The sequence below is a fragment of the Salvelinus sp. IW2-2015 genome, linkage group LG8, assembly GCF_002910315.2.
Source record: "Salvelinus sp. IW2-2015 linkage group LG8, ASM291031v2, whole genome shotgun sequence".
NCBI lineage: Eukaryota > Metazoa > Chordata > Actinopteri > Salmoniformes > Salmonidae > Salvelinus > Salvelinus sp. IW2-2015.
Window position 1 is genome coordinate 22,180,178 of NC_036848.1, and position 19,695 is coordinate 22,199,872.

The following is a 19,695-nucleotide window of genomic DNA, read 5'->3' on the forward strand; positions in this document are numbered from 1 at the left end:
CACACAGACACGTCAATGTATGAGTGCATGAATGTGTGAGTGAGTGTGTGAAAGTGTATTAGTATGTGTGTGTGTGTGTGTTTGTGTGTGAGTGCTTACGTCCTGCCAGTGGTCCTCTTCCTCCTTCATCATGTTGTACTGGTTGTGCATGAGCTCGTGGCCCCCCTGGCTGTGTTGCGGCAAGCTGGCGTCCTCCTCACAGCGCATGTCAATCATACTCACACTCCTGAGAAAAAGAAAGGAGAGGAAAGAGACATGAGAGGGGGAGGAGTTATAAAGAGATTTACTGGGAGAAAAGTCATGCATACGGTATGGACAAATATAAATTTTTATTTCCAGGCACATAAGATGTTTTCTGGAGCTCTGGAGTTGTCGTAGTTCAGCCAGGAAAGGTCGAGGTCAAACAGGTTGGATGGTCAAACGCTTTACGGATACAACTTCTATAGGTACTGAAGTGGTCCGCTCAAATGTAAATAAACAAAACCCAAAAGGAACTCATTATTACTCTGACAATACATCTCATTGCACTACCACAAATATTATATTATAGGATATTATTGTTCTGTATACATTCGTTTGTATTATACTGTGAACCACGCAAAACAGAAGGCACCAGAGATAATGTTAATAAAGGCAGATTACAACCACAAGTAAGCAACATGCTATCAAAAGGTCAAACAGTGAGTTCCAAAAGTATTGGGACACATTTGTTGTTGTTTTGGCTCTGTACTCCAGCCCTTTGGATTTGAAATGATACAATATCTATGAGGTTAAAGTGCAGACTGTCAGCTTTAAAGCTGCAATATGCAACTTTTTGGGGCTACCCGGCCAAATTCACAAAGAAATGTGTGTTATAGATCTGTCATTCTCATTGAAAGAAAGTCTAAGAAGCTGTAGATATGTTCTATGTGCACTATGCAGAACTAGCTCTAGCATTTTTCCTGGTTGCTAAAATTCTACTGGTTCGCCTAATTTCAGTTTTTTTATGTGACAAAACAAGCAAGTATAGTGTAGAGAATCATTGTACCATCTAAACCACTGTGAAATATATTTTCCATATCCAAAAATATTGTATTTTAAGCTGTTTGAAGCTGGTGTGCAAAACTGAATGTTAAAAATGCAAAAATGAAACATAAGAACGGGAAGCATAGAAATAGCCCACATAGAACTGATCTACCACTTCTTAGACTTGCTATCAATGAGAATGACAGATCTATAAGTCATATTTCTATGTGAATTTGGCCCAAAAAGTTTCAAATTGCAGCTTAAATTATAATTTTTTGGGGTCTTTTACTTTTGTTTTTGTACACCAGCATCAAACAGCTGAAAATATATATTCCCCTTCAAGCCGATACCTTCGATGGCCCTCAAAGAACTACACTGGACTTTATGCAAACTGGAAACCACATATCCTGAGGCAGCATTTATTGTAGCTGGGGATTTTAGCATAGCAAATCTGAGGAAAACACTACCGAAGTTCTACCAACACATTGACTGTAGTACTCGCGCTGGGAAAACATTGGACCACCGCTACTCAACTTTTTGAAATTCTTACAAGGCCCTCCCCCGCCCTCCCTTAGGCAAATCTGATCACGACTCCATTTTGCCTCACCCTTCCTATAGGCAGAAAGTCAAACAGGAAGTACCCGTGCTAAGGTCTATTCAACGCTGGTCTGACCAATCGGAATCCATGCTTCAATGATTGTTTTGATCACGCGGATTGGGATATGTTCCGGGTAGCCTCTGAGAATATCATTGATGAATACACGGATACAGTGACTGAGTTCATCAGGAAGTGTTTAAAAAAGGAGATTTAAAAAAAAAGTGCGAACCACTGCATTTAACCATGGCAAGGTGACTGGGAATATGGACGAATACAAACAGTGTGGTTATTCCCTCCGTAAGGCAATCAAACAGGCAAAACGTCAGTACAGAGACAAAGTGGAGTTGCCAAGGACTGTGGGCTCTCCTTCTCCGTGGCTGACGTGAGTGACTGACGTGGCTGACGTGAGTAAGGCTGCAGACGGCATCCCTAGCCGCGTCCTCAGAGCATGCGCAGACCAGCTGGCTGGAGTGTTTACGGACATATTCGATATCTCCCTATCCCAGTCTGCTGTCCCCACTTGCTTCAAGATGTCCACCATTGTTCCTGTCGCAAGAAAGCAAAGGTAACTGAACTAAATGACTATCGCCTCTTATCACTCACTTCTGTCATCATGAAGTGCTGAGAGGCTAGTTAAGGATCATATCACCTGTACCTTACCTGACACCCTAGACCCACTTCAATTTGCTTATCGCCCCAATAGATCCACAGACTATGCAATCGTCATCGCACTGCACACCGCCCTATCCTATCTGGACAAAAGGAATACATATGTAAGAATGCTGTTCGTTGACTATAGCTCAGCAATCAATGCTATAGTACCCTCCAAGTTCATCATTAAGCTCGAGGCCCTGGGTCTGAACCCCGCCCTGTGCAACAGGGTCCTGGACTTCCTGACGGGCCACCCCCAGGTGGTGAAGGTAGAAAACAACACCTCCACTTCGCTAATCCTCAACACAGGGACCCCACAAAGGTGCATGCTCAGCCCCCTCCTGTACTCCCTGTTCACCCATGACTGCGTGGCCACTCATCAAGTTTGCAGACAACACAAAAGTAGTAGGCTTGATTAGCAACAATGACGAGACAGCCTACAGGGAGGAGATGAGGGCCCTGGGAGTGTGGTGCCAGGAAAACAACTTCTCCCTCAACGTCAACAAAATAAAGGAGCTGATCGCGGGCTTCAGGAAACATCAGAGGGAGCACACCGCTATCCACATCGACAGGACTGCAGTGGAGAAGGTGGAAAGCCTCAAGTTCCTCTGCGTACACATCACTGACGATCTGAAATGGTCCACCCACACAGACAGTGTAGGGAAGAAGACGCAACAGCGCCTCTTCAACCTCAGGAGGCTGAAGAAATTTGGCTTGGCCACTAAAACCCTCACAAACTTTTACAGATGCACAATTGAGAGCATCCTGTCAGGCTGTATCACTGCCTGGAACGGCAACTGCACCGCCTGCAACCGCAGGGCTCTCCAGAGGGTGGTGCGGTATGCTCAACTCAACACCGGGGGAAAACTACCTGCCACCCCATGTCACAGGAAGGCCAAAAAGATCATCAAGGACATCATCTACCCTAGTCATGGCCTGTTCACCCCGCTATCATCCAGAAGGCGAGGTCAGTACAGGTGATTCAAAGCTGGGACAGAGAGACTGAAAAACAGCTTTTATCTCAAGGCCATCAGACTGTTAAATAGCCATCACTAGCCGGCTCCCACCGGTTACTTAACCCTGCACCTTAGAGGCTGCTGCCCTATATGCATAGACTTGGAATCACTGGCCACTTTAATAATGGAACACTTGTCACTTTAATAATGTTTAAATAATGTTTACATACTGCTTTACTCATCTCATATGTATATACTGTATTCTATTGTAATGTATTTTAGTCAAAGCCACTCCGACATTGCTCGATCTAATATTTATATTTTTCTTCATTCCATTATTTTACTTTTAGATTAGTGTGTATTGTTGTGAACTGTTAGATACTACTGCACTGTTGGAGCATCTGCTAAATATGTGTATGTGACCAATACAATTTGATTTGAATACAATATTTTTGGTTATGGAAAATAAACTATTGCCCAGCGGTTTAGATGTTACAATGATTATCTACACTATACTTGCTTGTTCTCTCACATAAACTAAAATCAGGCAAACTATTAGAATTTTAGCAACCAGGAAATGGCGGAGCGATTCCTGCATAGTGAATCTTTAATTTGAGGCAATTTTTTAAAATCCATATCGGTTGAACCATATAGAAATTACAGCACTTTTTGTACAAAGTATTGGGATAAATTCCCTTTGTTTTGGTTGAAACACAACCAAAACAAACAGCAAATGCATCTAACACATTTGTAGAGTCACAAGCTACATATATAGTCATTGCGAATATGGGACCAAATACCTAACTTTTTACTACTTTAATGCACATAAGTGAATTTGTCCCAATACTTTTGGTCCCCTAAAATGGGGGAGCTATGTACAAAAAGAAAGTGCTGCAGTTTCATTGTATCATTTCAAATCCAAAGTGCTGGATACAGAGACAAAACAACAACACAAATGTTCACTTCCCCAATACTTTTGGAGCTCACTGTATATATAGAAGCTTATCTATACAACAGAACAGCACAGAGCATCAAAGTCATACTCTGCAAGTATTTGACCCAGGTCTTATTTTGAGAACCACAGTGAGATCCTCATAGAGTGGCGTTACAGTGATGGTCCCTGTCCTTATGTGTGAGTGTATGCGACATGCATCATATGGTGACCTCTCTAGTCTCTCTAGACATCCATGTTGCCTCCCACCATTTCCTAATGTTCCCCGCTTCACACGTCTGTACGTAACAGAACGTCAGTTTGGCATAGAGGAACTACGTCCTCTGCCTATGTCACTACCTTACCCACTTGAATAAAATACAAAATAGTAACTAGCAAGATGGAGATCAAGGAGGTTGTTTTTAATGAGTGCATTTCACAAGTGACTAGTTTGCATCAACTACCTTAACTAAATCCACTGCAAAGGTTTTGCCTGCAAACTTTGGTTTCAAATCGCAATGTTCTGGCATGTCTGCTTTGTGATTTTTTGGGGGAGAGTTGTCTGTCTGAAGTTGTCTGTCTTTTTTTTTTACCCTTAGCGAAGTTGCCAAAAGAGTCCGTCACTGAAACCAGACCCTTGTCACTGCTGTTGCCTAGGGTCGGGTTTACGAGACTATGAGCGCTCCACAAGACACAGGGGAGCGATATAGGTACATCCCATTCCACATTAGACCCTTGAAGGATAGAAGAGACAAAGTGACTCGGTGAGGCACGTCTTGAGTTCCAACGTTTGCTTTTGTGTGTGTGCGAGTGTGAGACATGCAGATAACAGAAGCTGGTTAGAAACACATTTGAAAGTCAACCGCTAGTCCCTCTCCACTTCTCGTATATCTGAACGGATAGGATGGGTGTAATATGGTTACAAGTCCAGTAAGGCCAGAGTTTCCACCATATTGCTTAAACCTATCAGCTCCTTACAGATCTACTAGAAATGTCTAGAGGTTGTGCTTTAGGGATCTGTGCATACTAAGCAGGTGTGGTTTAGCAGGGCAGGGATGTGCGTCCGATGGGTAACAAAGAACCACTTACTCTGGGTCATCTGATATACTAGCAGCTCTGTGACTGAATCTACGAAAGCAGAGACATGGAGAAAGAGCACAAACACTAATGAACAAACACACAATTACAACACAATGCAATATATACAGATATGAGCCCACAACTACACAATGCAATATATACAGACATGAGAATAGTAAAAAAGTGTGATGGAATATAGGGGGCGTGTTGAAAACAACTTTAGGCTTAATGTACTGTATGGGTTACCGTTGACAACAGTATGAGTTCTTAGTAAACAGGCATGCATGCTTAATGAGATACTGTAGGTTTAATATTATTTAAAAGTCAGTAATTGCTGTCTTAAATGGCAAAACATTTAAGACAACAGGATCTGCAGAGCCAAGTTTATAAAAAGTGTCCATTTGAACACAAGGTGGTGCTCTAGCCAAAAATACAGCCAGCTGAGTACTTGGGAGAAAAACCACTGAATTCACTGCACTAATATAGGCCTCTACAGCATATTGTGTGGCGCAGATGGAAATGATCTCATGGCGCAGTCTAAAACAAAACTATCAATAAAAGCATGCATCTTTTATTAGCTTGCTCATAACCCATCTTCAAAGCTGGGGTTTGTAAACTTTTGCGACCACGATACCCAAAATAGGCGGTTTGGGCTAACCGGGTTTGGGATTAACTTCTATGGTCACAGAGAGCTTTTAAAGCTGGATTTCTGATGTTGGGAAGGGTGTGAGTGAAAATGTGGCTTGTGGTCCTATTAAGACTGGCCACAAGAAAGCAGGAGACCCAGTGAAGAGAGGTCTTATGAAATGGAAAGCAAATATATTGTTTAATGGGCTGTATGCATTTGTCATATATTTGTCATGTCTGCCATACAGAGAGCGAAAAAAATAGACATATTTTCTACTACTCATTTTTGAGGGAGTTGCTTCAAACAGTGTGTATTGGAAAAGGTCAACGTCAAAGGTCATCATGCAAGGTTATTAAAAGGTCACATCTATGACAGGTCACCGTCATATCTTGCTCACATGCTCAAAAATATAAAAACCCGAATGAACAAATCAAATACTAAAAAGAAAGTATTAGTGTCCATGCATCCAAAAGCAACACACTTCATTCAGACTTTAAACTCTTTCCTTAGCCTGCTCGGGTCAAAGCAACTGAAATGATCTAATTCTGCCACTTGCGAAAGGTCATGCAATCTTCACATATGCCATCCAGAGGTGTGCATCACTGCTCGGGGTCACGGCCGCATGCGTATGAAGCAGGATTTCTAAATGTCTTCTGAAAGATCATGGGTAATGTAGTTCCCAGTATCTGATCCGTGTAGGCCGGGAGAAACCCAATAAGTTATGGCCATTAAGGTGTGATGCTCCTCTCTTAGACAACAGAGAATTTCGTATCGGTCACTCAATCCTAGTCGTTGGACGACAGGCTCACATTAGCTGGAGGTCATCGTCAAGCCAAGATGGACGTCTCGCCACCGCCGGTTTGTCGCCCTCGCGACCTTCAACCTCCGACTTGCCCATGCGACCCTGGCAGGCGACCATCAGCGTGGTGGTTGCCCTGGCTGCAGGAACGGGCAGGAACTGGCTTGGACCGGTAGTGCTGCTGTGTTTCGGCGAGGTAAGAGTGTGGCGAGCCCACATGTCGTTGTACCTCCCTGTGTCTGTCGCCAGGGATATGGCCAACCCCATCTTCTTTTGACCTGCCTCCTCCCTGTCCATCATGGGAGGGGGAGGGAACTTCCTGGTTGTTTCCGGACTGGCCCCGGCGCTGGAGGGGCTCGTCACGACGATGGAGGTCGTCATGGGGCTGGTTGTCAGGGACGACAGGCGGTATAGTTCCTCGGAGCATGAGCGGGCGGGGCTACTGCTGAGAGAGTGGTTTGGTTAGCATTGACCAAGGTTGTAATTAAGGAAGGCCATTTGACAGTATTTCACTATTCAAATAATATCATTACATTTCTGGGGATATCTGGATATTCAAAATTATATTAAAACAGCAGAATGTTGCTTTTCTCCTTAGTTTTTGGCTAAAAAGAACCGTGAAAGAGATGTCTGATTTTCGCCATGATAGAACTGATTCTGTTACAAAAAGGTTTTCTGGTGAGTGTTTTGCATTGATCTGTGTCAGGTTTTGTGGAAACTCTGTTTGGTGTGTGTCTGTAACTGATATCTGAAGTGGGGAAAATAGCATACCGACGTCAGGGCAGACCAGAGCTCTAAATGCGCAGCAGTAGCTCAACACAGTACATTCAAAAGTTTGTTTAATCAAATGACGTATTGCAAATGTCATTCTATATCGTTGTAGGTAACAATGTCACAAGGATAATGTAATTTAATTTATAACAAGGGATTGTCAAAACAGGCCTACCATTTATTTCTCTCCGCAAATGAACACTCGCTCAAGTAATCAAAGATATTGTTTAGATATCTGGATATTCGATTAACCGTGCCCATCCCTGGTCATAATATAAAGACCTTGGCATTGTCTCGGAACTCACCCCACTGGGCACAGACGTCAGTTCAACATCTAGTTTTGATTTACTTTTGGTTGAGTTGTCCACTAACGTGAATTCAATGTCAAATCAACCAAAAATGGCACCATGTCATTGGATTTAGGTTAAGAGTAGGGTGAAAATGACGTGGAAACAATGTTGACTCAAACAGTTTTCGACCCAGTGAGACATTAGATGTGGAACATAGGTTTGTGAACGAAAGCAGAAAAAAACAGTAGTGACTCACAAAGGAAGTATTGGGAGAAAACCCACAACAGCTATATCTAAGCTGCTCTGGTAACACCCCCCCCCCCCCAAAAAAAAACATTATTCTTTGTTTGACGCACACACACAGTTAACTTAAATAGAACTTGAATACATGGTTCAAGCAACTAAATATTACTTTTCTCCCCACCCATATTATATTAGGACTTGCATACTAAGAGTCATTTTCAGTATGCACGCCACTGCCATTGAGAAAGTGGACATGTCCTCTGTCATTGAATAGATTCTGCCTGGCAGTGAGAAAGACACATCATGTCCCAGCCCTGGTCGGGAGTCACGGTCGTCACTAGCTTCTACACGCACAAAGTCAGATTCCGCACCCACAAAGCCAGATTCAACAGTCACAAAAAACTTACTTTTTGGTCTTAATATTCATACTGTGGTTACGGTTAATGTTAAGGTTAGGGTTAGGTTTAAAATCGAATTCTAAGAAGAGAAATTGTAGAAATGAGCGGGGTTTATGACTTTGTGGGTATAGAAGCTATTGACGACCGGGGGTCAGGCGGCGGAAGGACCCCTCATTTCCTAATTTCTGAGGGTGGGTTCACATGGTCCCTGTGTGTTGAATTACAGTACAATTCTCTGGGTGTGTAAAATACTGTAATACAGTATGGGTAGGCTAGCTAGACTATGGCAAGTATTTGGTGTGTTGTGTGTGTGTGCGCGCGCGCGCGCGTGCGTGCGTGTGTGCAAGGGTGTGTCTACATCCAACGTGTATGTGCGTGCATGAACAACCAAGGTGTGTTTGCCATACACAAGGGCAGCATGGTGACTTGTTGATTATCTCCAACCAGTGCCATAGAACTATGTTGCCTAGGTGATGAATGAATAGCTAACACATCTGATTATACTCCAACACTCAATCAGCAAAATACACTCTTCACAGGTCAAAAGGTCAATCTCTGTCAAAGGGAGATATCTAACAACCATCTATCCAGAAAGAAAGGGCACAAAGGAATGCCACTTGAGTTTGTGCATCTCAAATACCCTCTCGTAATACACATTTGCGGCTGTTTAACCTGCTACCTACTTTAGTTGAAAGCACAAACTGTGAGACGCTCTGGATAAGAGAACAACAGTAGCCAAAGATACATTCTAAGGACCACATGAGTGATTGCTCACGAAACCTAGGCCAAAAACACAATGATTTGGGGGATTTTCACAAAATGTAATTCATAGAAGTCCTTAAAAAAAATAAAATGTTTTCAAGTAGATTGTGGCTTCTATTAATGTAAATGTCTGCATAATTTCCAATCCACCATATATATATATATATATATTACAAATATATATACTACTTGAAATATATATATATATATATATACAGTGGGGAGAACAAGTATTGGATACACTGCCGATTTTGCAGGTTTTCCTACTTTACAAAGCATGTAGAGGTCTGTCATTTTTATCATACACTTCAACTGTGAGAGACGGAATCTAAAACAAAAATCCAGAAAATCAAATTGTATGATTTTTAAGTAATTAACTGACCTAAGACAGGGACTTTTTACTAGGATTAAATGTCAGGAATTGTGAAAAACGAATGTATTTGAATGTATTTGGCTAAGGTATTTGAATGTATTTGGCTAAAATAAACTTCCCACTTCAACTGTATATATATATATATACACTGCTCAAACAAATAAAGGGAACACTTAAACAACACAATGTAACTCCAAGTCAATCACACTTCTGTGAAATCAAACTGTCCACTTAGGAAGCAACACTGATTGACAATAAATTTCACATGCTGTTGTGCAAATGGAATAGACAACAGGTGGAAATTATAGGCAATTAGCAAGACACCCCCAATAAAGGAGTGGTTCTGCAGGTGGTGACCACAGACCACTTCTCAGTTCCTATGCTTCCTGGCTGATGTTTTGGTCACTTTTGAATGCTGGTGGTGCTTTCACTCTAGTGGTAGCATGAGACGGAGTCTACAACCCACACAAGTGGCTCAGGTAGTGCAGCTCATCCAGGATGGCACATCAATGCGAGCTGTGGCAAGAAGGTTTGCTGTGTCTGTCAGCGTAGTGTCCAGAGCATGGAGGCGCTACCAGGAGACAGGCCAGTACATCAGGAGACGTGGAGGAGGCCGTAGGAGGGCAACAACCCAGCAGCAGGACCGCTACCTCCGCCTTTGTGCAAGGAGGAGCAGGAGGAGCACTGCCAGAGCCCTGCAAAATGACCTCCAGCAGMCCACAAATGTGCATGTGTCTGCTCAAAAGGTCAGAAACAGACTCCATGAGGGTGGTATGAGGGCCCGACGTCCACAGGTGGGGGTTGTGCTTACAGCCCAACACCGTGCAGGACGTTTGGCATTTGCCAGAGAACACCAAGATTGGCAAATTCGCCACTGGCGCCCTGTGCTCTTCACAGATGAAAGCAGGTTCACACTGAGCACATGTGACAGACGTGACAGAGACTGGAGACGCCGTGGAGAACGTTCTGCTGCCTGCAACATCCTCCAGCATGACCGGTTTGGCGGTGGGTCAGTCATGGTGTGGGGTGGCATTTCTTTGGGGGGCCGCACAGCCCTCCATGTGCTTGCCAGAGGTAGCCTGAATGCCATTAGGTACCGAGATGAGATCCTCAGACCCCTTGTGAGACCATATGCTGGTGCGGTTGGCCCTGGGTTCCTCCTAATGCAAGACAATGCTAGACCTCATGTGGCTGGAGTGTGTCAGCAGTTCCTGCAAGAGGAAGGCAGTGATGCTATGGACTGGCCCGCCCGTTCCCCAGACCTGAATCCAATTGAGCACATCTGGGACATCATGTCTCGCTCCATCCACCAACGCCACGTTGCACCACAGACTGTCCAGGAGTTGGCGGATGCTTTAGTCCAGGTCTGGGTGGAGATCCCTCAGGAGACCATCCGCCACCTCATCAGGAGCATGCCCAGGCGTTGTAGGGAGGTCATACAGGCACGTGGAGGCCACACACACTACTGAGCCTCATTTTGACTTGTTTTAAGGACATTACATCAAAGTTGGATCAGCCTGTAGTGTGGTTTTCCACTTTAATTTTGAGTGTGACTCCAAATCCAGACCTCCATGGGTTGATACATTTGATTTCCATTGATCATTTTTGTGTGATTTTGTTGTCAGCACATTCAACTATGTAAAGAAAAAAGTATTTAATAAGAATATTTCATTCATTCAGATCTAGGATGTGTTATTTTAGTGTTCCCTTTATTTTTTTGAGCAGTGTATATTCTTTATTATTTTCCCTAACCCTACCACCCCTCCCCTAATTGTAGTAAACTAAATGGACACCAACCCTTATGCTTCTACTTCCAGCTTATACATACTATATACATTTTACGGACACAGCATACTTTACATTAGTCATCTTTTGTTTGTTTTTAGTCCCATCCTTCAGCTATCTTCAACCAGACTCTTATATCTCTATACACCATCCAGTTTTGAGTTCTATTTGCCATATACAGTGGCAAGAAAAAGCATGTGAACCCTTTGGAATTATCTGGATTTCTGCATAAATTGGTCATAAAATTAGATCCGATCTTCATCTAAGGCACAACAATAGACAAACAATAGTATTCCCCCCTTCCTTGTCACAACACATCTGATTGGCTCAAACGCATTAAGAAGGAAATAAATTCCACAAATGAACTTTTAACAAGGCACACTTGTTAATTGAAATGCATTCCAGGTGACTACATCATGAAGCTGATTGAGAGAATGCCAAGAGTGTGCAAAGCTGTCACCAAGGCAAAGGGTGGCTATTTGAAGAATCTCAAATATAAAATATATTTTGATTTGTTGAACACTTTTTTGGTTACTACATGATTCCATATGCGTTATTTCATAGTTTTGATGTCTTCACTATTATTCTACAATGTAGAAAATAGAAAAAAAAGAAAAACCCTTGAATGAGTAGGTGTTCTAAAACCTTTGACCGGTAGTGTATGTCAATACATCTGCCAGAAACACATAGGGAGACTCGTCCAAAATAAAGAAGACCACAAACATCGCAAGCAGCAGACTCCTGGCAAACACCGAAACCCCAAACGTCTGGGCTTGGTTTTCACATGGAACGAGAGGGCAGATGTGTGTCCAACACCAACAAAAGCAATGCACCACAGCAAAGCTTATGTTTGGAAAGCTCCTCGGACATCCCCAGAATAACTATTTTTGTGTGTTCTAAATGGCACCATATCCCCTATATAGTGCACTACTTTTGACCAGAGCCTTGTACTGCACTATATCAGAAAAAGGATGCCATTTAAGACACAGACTTGGAACATGCCCTATACACAAGTCATATTTCCACTTTAGAGTGTCGTTAATCAGCCAAAATAGTGACAAGCCAGGTTTTCAGATATCTTTGAGGCCAGAGAAAGCAGACATATCCATTGGGTGGATCCAAATTCAACTCACAAATGGGCCCAAATGAGCATCAGTCATGTCTGTGTCAAAAAATAACAGGCAAAGTTAAACTCTTACGAAACGGTTTACTGAATCCCTCGGAGTTTGTGTAAATAGTTGTCTGCAAAAGACTTTTAAGTGTCTGCATGGGCATGTTTAAAGGTGTCATCACCAAAACAGTGTAAGCTTTAAAAATGGGCACCTTGGTTCAACACACCTTACAGGAAAAACATTCTAAGATTGGGGCAAAGGTTTAATTAAGTTGGGGTCATTGGAACCGTGGCTTGATGAGCCAATAGCGACTTTACGGGAAAGTCTCTTGTCTGGGGATTTTTGGGGTGAGGGGTTATTAAATGGAAACACTTTTGCCTGGGGGTTGTTGGGTTGGGACAAGGGGTAGGGTTTAGGCTTCAGGGGTTAGGACATACTGTGATTGGCACCTTTGCTCAGCAGTCCCAGTCAGTTGTATAGCCGTCTCCCCGTGGGTGAGTGTGGGGGTCTGTGAGCGTTGAGGGGAGTTGTAGGGGTGACCTTCATATTCCTCCTCCCTCTCCTTCCACTCCTGCCTCCATGTGCATGCAGGAGTCAGCTTCCCTTCCTCCTCTTTCCTCCCCTCCATTTTTTCCTCCTTCTCTTCTTCCTTGTTCCTGTGTTCTTCTTCTGACTGATTCTGTGGTTTGGGAAGGGGTTGGGCTTGGGGCTCGGGGGATGGCGGCTCTATAGCGGCTATAACTGGGGGTACTTCTAGGGTGGGGAGTTCAGTCGGACTGTTATACACACACACACCACAACAACACACACACACACCACACACACACACACACACACACACACACACACACACACACACACACACACACACACACACACACACACACACACACACACACCACACACACACCACGCACACGCACACGCACGCACACGCACACAAGGGGCAATCCCAACAACACCAACATGCAACCACGACACAGGTGGTACGACACAACACAGCACAAACCAAAGCCACAACACATACGTTAAACACACAACCGTTACCACAAAACCCAGTCACAGAGTGGTCATATGGACAATGACAATGGGAGTAGTAAATAGAAACCACAACACACCAATGGAAACATGCACGGTGGAAGGGGAAAAAGAGGAGGAGCAAAGAAAGAAAAAAACCCATCACACATGATAATGACACTATCTCAAATCATTTGAACAGTCACTGAAAAGCAGAACAAGCTGAACGAAGGATAATGTACTGGTCAGTATTGGTCAGTCAGGGACCCGATGACCTCAGAAAGAAGCTCAGGCCAATCTCATGATGTCATGCAAGCACAAGCACAAATACATACTCACAGAAAAATACACTGACAAATGCACACATACAGTACTCATGGACGTACTCAGATAGGTATGGTATGACCTTAGGACCTACCCTTGCACACCCACATGCAGGTTTAGACTTATGTGCACCCACACACGCACACGCACGCACACGCACACACACACGTGCCTTATTCACTTCCACTGACAGGTTTAACTCTTTCCAATTACAGCCTTGCACAGAAAGACACACAAACACATGTAGAGGAAAGCTGATTTCTGCTGAATGAATCCGGGCTCGAAGCCCGTCATCCCTCCTCCTTATTGAGAATCCTGTATCATCGGTGTGAGAGTGGTGTGTAGGTGTTATGGCAAAAGTCAGGTTTAAACTAATGAGATTAATATCAAACCAAGCCATGTCAACAAGGTCAGATACAGGAGCAAAGGCCCAATTTAGTAGGTGATGTCTAGCGTAAATAAATAGACACACACATGCACACGCACACACATACACACACACGTACGTACAATACCAGTCAAAAGTTTGGACACACCTACTCAATCAAGGGTTTTTATTTATTTTTACTGTTTTCTACATTGTAGAATAATAGTGAAGACATCAAAACTATGAAATAACACATATGGAATCATGTAGTAACCAAAAAAGTGGTAAACAAATCAAAATATATTTTATATTTCAGATTCTTTAAAACAGCCACCCTTTGCCTTGATGACAGCTTTGTACACTCTTGGCATTCTCTCAACCAGCTTCACCTGAAATGCTTTTCCAACAGTGCTGAAGGAGCTGAGCACTTGGTGCTGAGCACTTGTTGGCTGCTTTTCCTTCACTCTGCGGTCCAACTCATCCCAAACCATCTCAATTGGGTTGAGGTCAGATGATTGTGGAGGCCAGGTCATCTGATGCAGCACTCCATCACTCTACTTCTTGGTCAAATAGCCCTTACACAGCCTCGAGATGTGTTGGGTCACTGTCCTGTTAAAAAACAAATGATAGTCCCACTAAGCACAAACCAGATGGGATGGCGTATCACTGCAGAGTGCTGTGGTAGCCATGCTGGTTAAGTGTGCCTTGAATTCTAAATAAATCACTAACAGTATCACCAGCAAAGCACCCCCACGCCATCACACCTCCTCCATGCTTCACGGTGGGAACCACACATGCAGAGATCATCCGTTCACCTACTCTGCGTCTCAAAGTCAAGGCGGTTGGAACCCAAAATCTCAAATTTGGACTCATCAGTCCAAAGGACAGATATCCACCGGATTAATGTCCATTGCTCGTGTTTCTTGGCCCATGCAAGTATCTTCTTATTATTGCTGTCCTTTAGTGGTGGATCTTTGCAGCAATTTGACCATGAAGGCCTGATTCCCGCAGTATCCTCTGAACAGTTGATGTTGAGATGTGTCTGTTACTTGAACTCTGTGAAGCATTTATTTTGGTTGCAATTTCTGAGGCTGGTAACTCTAATGAACTTATCCTCTGCAGCAGAGGTAACTCTGGGTCTTCCTTTCCTGTGACGGTCCTCATGCGAGCCAGTTTCATCATAGCCCTTGATGGTTTTTGCGACTGCACTTGAAGAAACGTACAAAATTCTTGAAATGTTTCGGATTGATTGACCTTCATGTCTTAAAGTAATGAGGGACTGTCGTTTCTCTTTGCTTGGTCTTTTACCAAATAGGGTTCTTCTGTATACTAACCGTACCTTGTCACAACACAACTGATTGGCTCAAACGCATTAAGAAGGAAATAAATTCCACAAATTAACTTTTAACAAGGCACACCTGTTAATTGAAATGCATTCCAGGTGACTTGACTACCTCATCAAGCTGATTGAGAGAATGCCAAGAGTGTGCAAAGCTGTCATCAAGGCAAACGGTGGCTACTTTGAAGAATCTAAAATCTAAAATATATTTAGATTTGTTTAACACTTTTTTGGTTACTACATAATTCCATATGTGTTATTTCATAGTTGATGTCTTCACTATTATCCTACAATGTAGAAAATAGTCAAAATAAAGAAAAATCCTTTGAAAGAGTAGGTGTGTCCAAATGTTTGACTGCACAATGCAAGCTTATGCACATAAGTGCATGCACACACACACAAAAACGTGTGCACACACACACACATCATTTTTGCCTTCTACTGAAATATTACAAGATGAGTGGAACAAGACATATTTTTGTTTCATGAAAACCTCAATACTCTGTTTTGACATCAGTTTCCACCAACACTCAACCGAGTCATATAGCAGCAAAAATCGGTCACGCATTTTAGTAGTCACCTATTTGTGTCTGGATAGCAAATGCCTCGCCAGTTGCTGGCTTTTCTCTCAGTGCTTCAGTCTCGGCCAATCAAAACACACATCTGGTCTCCATCAGCCCATCCCTTCATGCCACCACTGTACATTTTCTATTATATTTTTCCTTCTCTTAAACATGCGTGTTCCACATCAGACAGGACATTCCCAGTCTCCCTTGTGCAATGGGGGAATTACAATATGAAGGAAAATTGGCCGGAGGTAGCTGTTTTTAAAGTGCTGTGTCAGGGCTGGTGGAAGAAACAACATATCGGTGATACGTATAGAAGCTAGACACGTCTAGAAAAGAAAGAATAAGCGAGTTTGCTTTGTCTCGATGGTACCAAAGAAAGTGCTGTTAGCGTGAACCTTTTGGGCTGACGTTTGGATTGATTGAAAACGGTTATCACTTTAGTGAACAATACTTTCTCAATATACTGTATGACAAATATTTATAACCAGCATATACAGTGATGACCTTCTACTGCTATTGAAATAACCCCTCACACTATCTATTGGCTTGGGTTTGTCTATATTGTCCTGTCAAAGTGTAGCAGGTGATACAGGTCAGTAAAAGTTTCCATGGAGGAAAGAATGCCAACAACATATTTAACAAATTACACCATGGCTATGATCCAATATCCATACTAGCATTCCACTTAGAATCCAATACATTGCTTGTGGATATTGGGACAGAGCCTACTACCACCACAACATTCAATCTATCACTTCTACCACTACTACAACTGCATCACTAATGCTCACCTGAAGGGTCTATTGCTTCCTATGGGCGAGGTGGCGGTACTCCAGCTCTTGCGGCCGCCCCCGCCCCCTCTGCCACCGTCCTCCTCCTGACCCTCACGGTCGCCCCTCTTCCGGCGCAGCGGTGTGGGCACGTAGCCACTGGCATTGCTCTTGTTGGGCAGGTACTGGTTGAAGGGCACCATCACTCTGGGCTCGCTCACCGAGGTCCGCCGTGCCAGCATGTCATCCTTGCGCACGTCCGGCAGCTTCCTGCCCCCGTGGGGTCCGACGTCGGACTCTGAGTCGCTGCCGCGGCCTGGTGGGTGCAAGAGAGGGAGAGACTTTGACTTTTGATCCGTCTTTATTGAGACCTTCTCATTTGCTTAAAACCACCATGAAACCTTGGCCCACCCCCTGTGAGAGCAAGCGAGAGAGAGAGAGAGAAAGAAAGAAAGAGAAAGAAAGAGATAGAAAAAAAGAGAAATGAGAGAGAAAGAGGGGGGAGAGAGAGACAAAACAGAAAACAAAAAGAGAAATAACTGCTTAGGATTTAAAAATTGTACATCAGTAACCATTTTTCCATAAACAGTTTTTATGCGGGTAAAGTCATACTGTCAACAACAACAAAAAACACAACAGCTATGATGGAAACAGGAAGTGTCTGTACAATTTCAAAAATGTTGATAGGCAATTTGTCCGTTTGACATGGTAGTATCTTACCGTGTCGGTAAAATGAATTATGCGACAAATTGCGGTGGAAACAATTTCATGTGCATTTGTTGATAGATTAACCATGTCGAGGTAAATTTGCAGTCATGTTGTGTTGTCGTCCGACTATGACTTGAAAAAGCATGCACCGTTTATTAGGCTACAGATTAAATAAAGTATGATGAACATCACAGGGTGGTGAAAGTATATTCCAATAAATATTGAGGGTCTTGATTTGTGTGCTAGTCACATGATGATCACGCTGCCAATTAACAAATAAGAATGATCTTGCTCTTATCCATCTCACCTAACCTGTCAACTTAATCAGCTAACTGTTGTTTAGAGAAGGCCATTTATCGCAACAAAACCCATGGTAGAATGGAAAATGCAATGGAAACACATTGAATTTATGTTTTTTATTCGGTACATGATAACTTTATCGCAAAAGTGTTTTTTTATGTGCACTACGTCATCACGTAGTGAATTAAAAAACAATTATAATCTGTCTCAAATTGGATGGAAACCTAGCTAGTGTTTCACAATCGGGCCACTTTCATTGGTTTTCATTTCAATTAAGCTATCCAATCACTGACCTCTGAAATTGGATAGATGTTACTGAAAGTAGTGTACAGGTAAGCTAGAAACATCCTAAGGGTTATATATCCTCAATAAAATGGACAATTGAACAGCAAGACATCTTCTCGATGGTCCCTTTAAGAGCTCTGAGTCTGAAATAGCCATCGACTGTATAAAAGGAAATAAACCACAAGAATCAGATTGAAAGAACATTCAGGAGTCCCCCAGGACATGGCCTAGATGATAATGGGACTTGCCTGTCTAGCAGTGAAGTAACTTTTTAACCACCCACCTTACTGGGTTTTCTCAAACAAAATGTACAGCAAACTTTTTATGGGCTAAGGTAGATACTTTAGCATTGCTCTTGCAACCATAAATCAACCGAAAATTGTTGGAATACCAGTATTTGAAGGGCATTAGACAGCACATACAATATCAATCATCTTTAAGAGTTACTATTTCGCGAACTCAACGGCACTTGATTGCACCCCACGGTTGAAAAGAATGCATTTGATGAAAATGTTTGCAACAATATCAGCTTGGTCACCTGGTCATGCTGAAGCACATCCCTCAAGGTCTTCCCCCTGCTCCACCACGTAAATTCCTCCCCAAGATGTTCACCACATGTGTTCCTAGTATCCCCCCCTTCCCTAAAGAGCACAGTACCAGAGACACTCTGTCACATTCACTGTTGCTGAGACTGAATCTTCTAGAGTCAACCAGTTCACTTGGACCTTTTTGGTTCCAGGTGTTTTTGGAACTACTGAACATAACTCGCCAATGTATACTGAGATCTTTTTTATATAAATAGGAACTTTACCGAACAAAACATACTGTACATGTATTGTGTAACATGAAGTCCTATGAGTGTCATCTGATGAAGATCATCAAAGGTTAGTGATTAATGTTATCTCTATTTCTGCTTTTTGTGACTCATGTCTTCGGCTCGGAAAAATGGCTGTGTTTTTCTGTGACTTGGCGGTGACCTAACATAATCGTTTGTGGTGCTTTCGCTGTAAAGCCTTTTTGAAATCGGACACTGTGGTGGGATTAACAACAAGATTACCTTTAAAATGGTATTAGATACTTGTATGTTTGAGGAATTTTAATTATGAGATTTCTGTTGTTTGAATTTGGCGCCCTGCACTTTCACTGGCTGTTGTCATATCGATCCCGTTAACGGGATCTCAGCCATAAGAAGTTTAAGAACAAATTCTTATTTACAATGACGGCCTACCCCGGCCAAACCCGGACGACGCTGGGCCAATTGTGCGCTGCCCTATGGGACTCCCAATCACGGCCGGATGTGATACAGCCTGGTTTCAAACCAAGGGCTGTAGTGACGCCTCTTACACTGAGATACAGTGCCTTAGACCACTGCGTCCATGTGTGTGTGTTAAATTATTTAACTGTACTAGAATGCTTAAAAAGCCGCTAACAGTTTTAATATCGGTATCGTGTTTTTTTGGCAAGGAAAATATCGAATATCGGTATCGGCCAAAAATGTCATATCGGTACATCACTACTGTAAAGACCTGTATGAGAAATCTTGGACCATGTGTCAATGCCATACCGAATCTCAATACTGTAGGTTCCTGTGTTTCTATATCTTTCTGTATGATACCATGGGATCACATATGTTA

General features: G+C 42.9%; 1 protein-coding gene across 8 annotated transcripts in view; it reads right to left on the reverse strand.

The window, feature by feature from the left end:
* LOC111967598 (LIM and calponin homology domains-containing protein 1) overlaps positions 1-19,695 on the reverse strand; it is a 57,526-nt gene that overhangs the window by 19,614 nt on the left and 18,217 nt on the right. For 6 of the 8 annotated variants that reach the window (XM_023992757.2, XM_023992756.2, XM_023992753.2 and 3 more), the window contains exons 3-6: positions 16,790-17,084; positions 6,659-7,090; positions 5,231-5,269; positions 100-226 (exon numbers count right to left, since the gene is read on the reverse strand). In XM_023992757.2, coding sequence (XP_023848525.1) covers positions 100-226; positions 5,231-5,269; positions 6,659-7,090; positions 16,790-17,084 — 893 coding nt within the window. The remainder of the gene's footprint in view (positions 1-99; positions 227-5,230; positions 5,270-6,658; positions 7,091-16,789; positions 17,085-19,695) is intronic. The other 2 variants (XM_023992758.2, XM_023992759.2) reach the window with 2 other exon arrangements.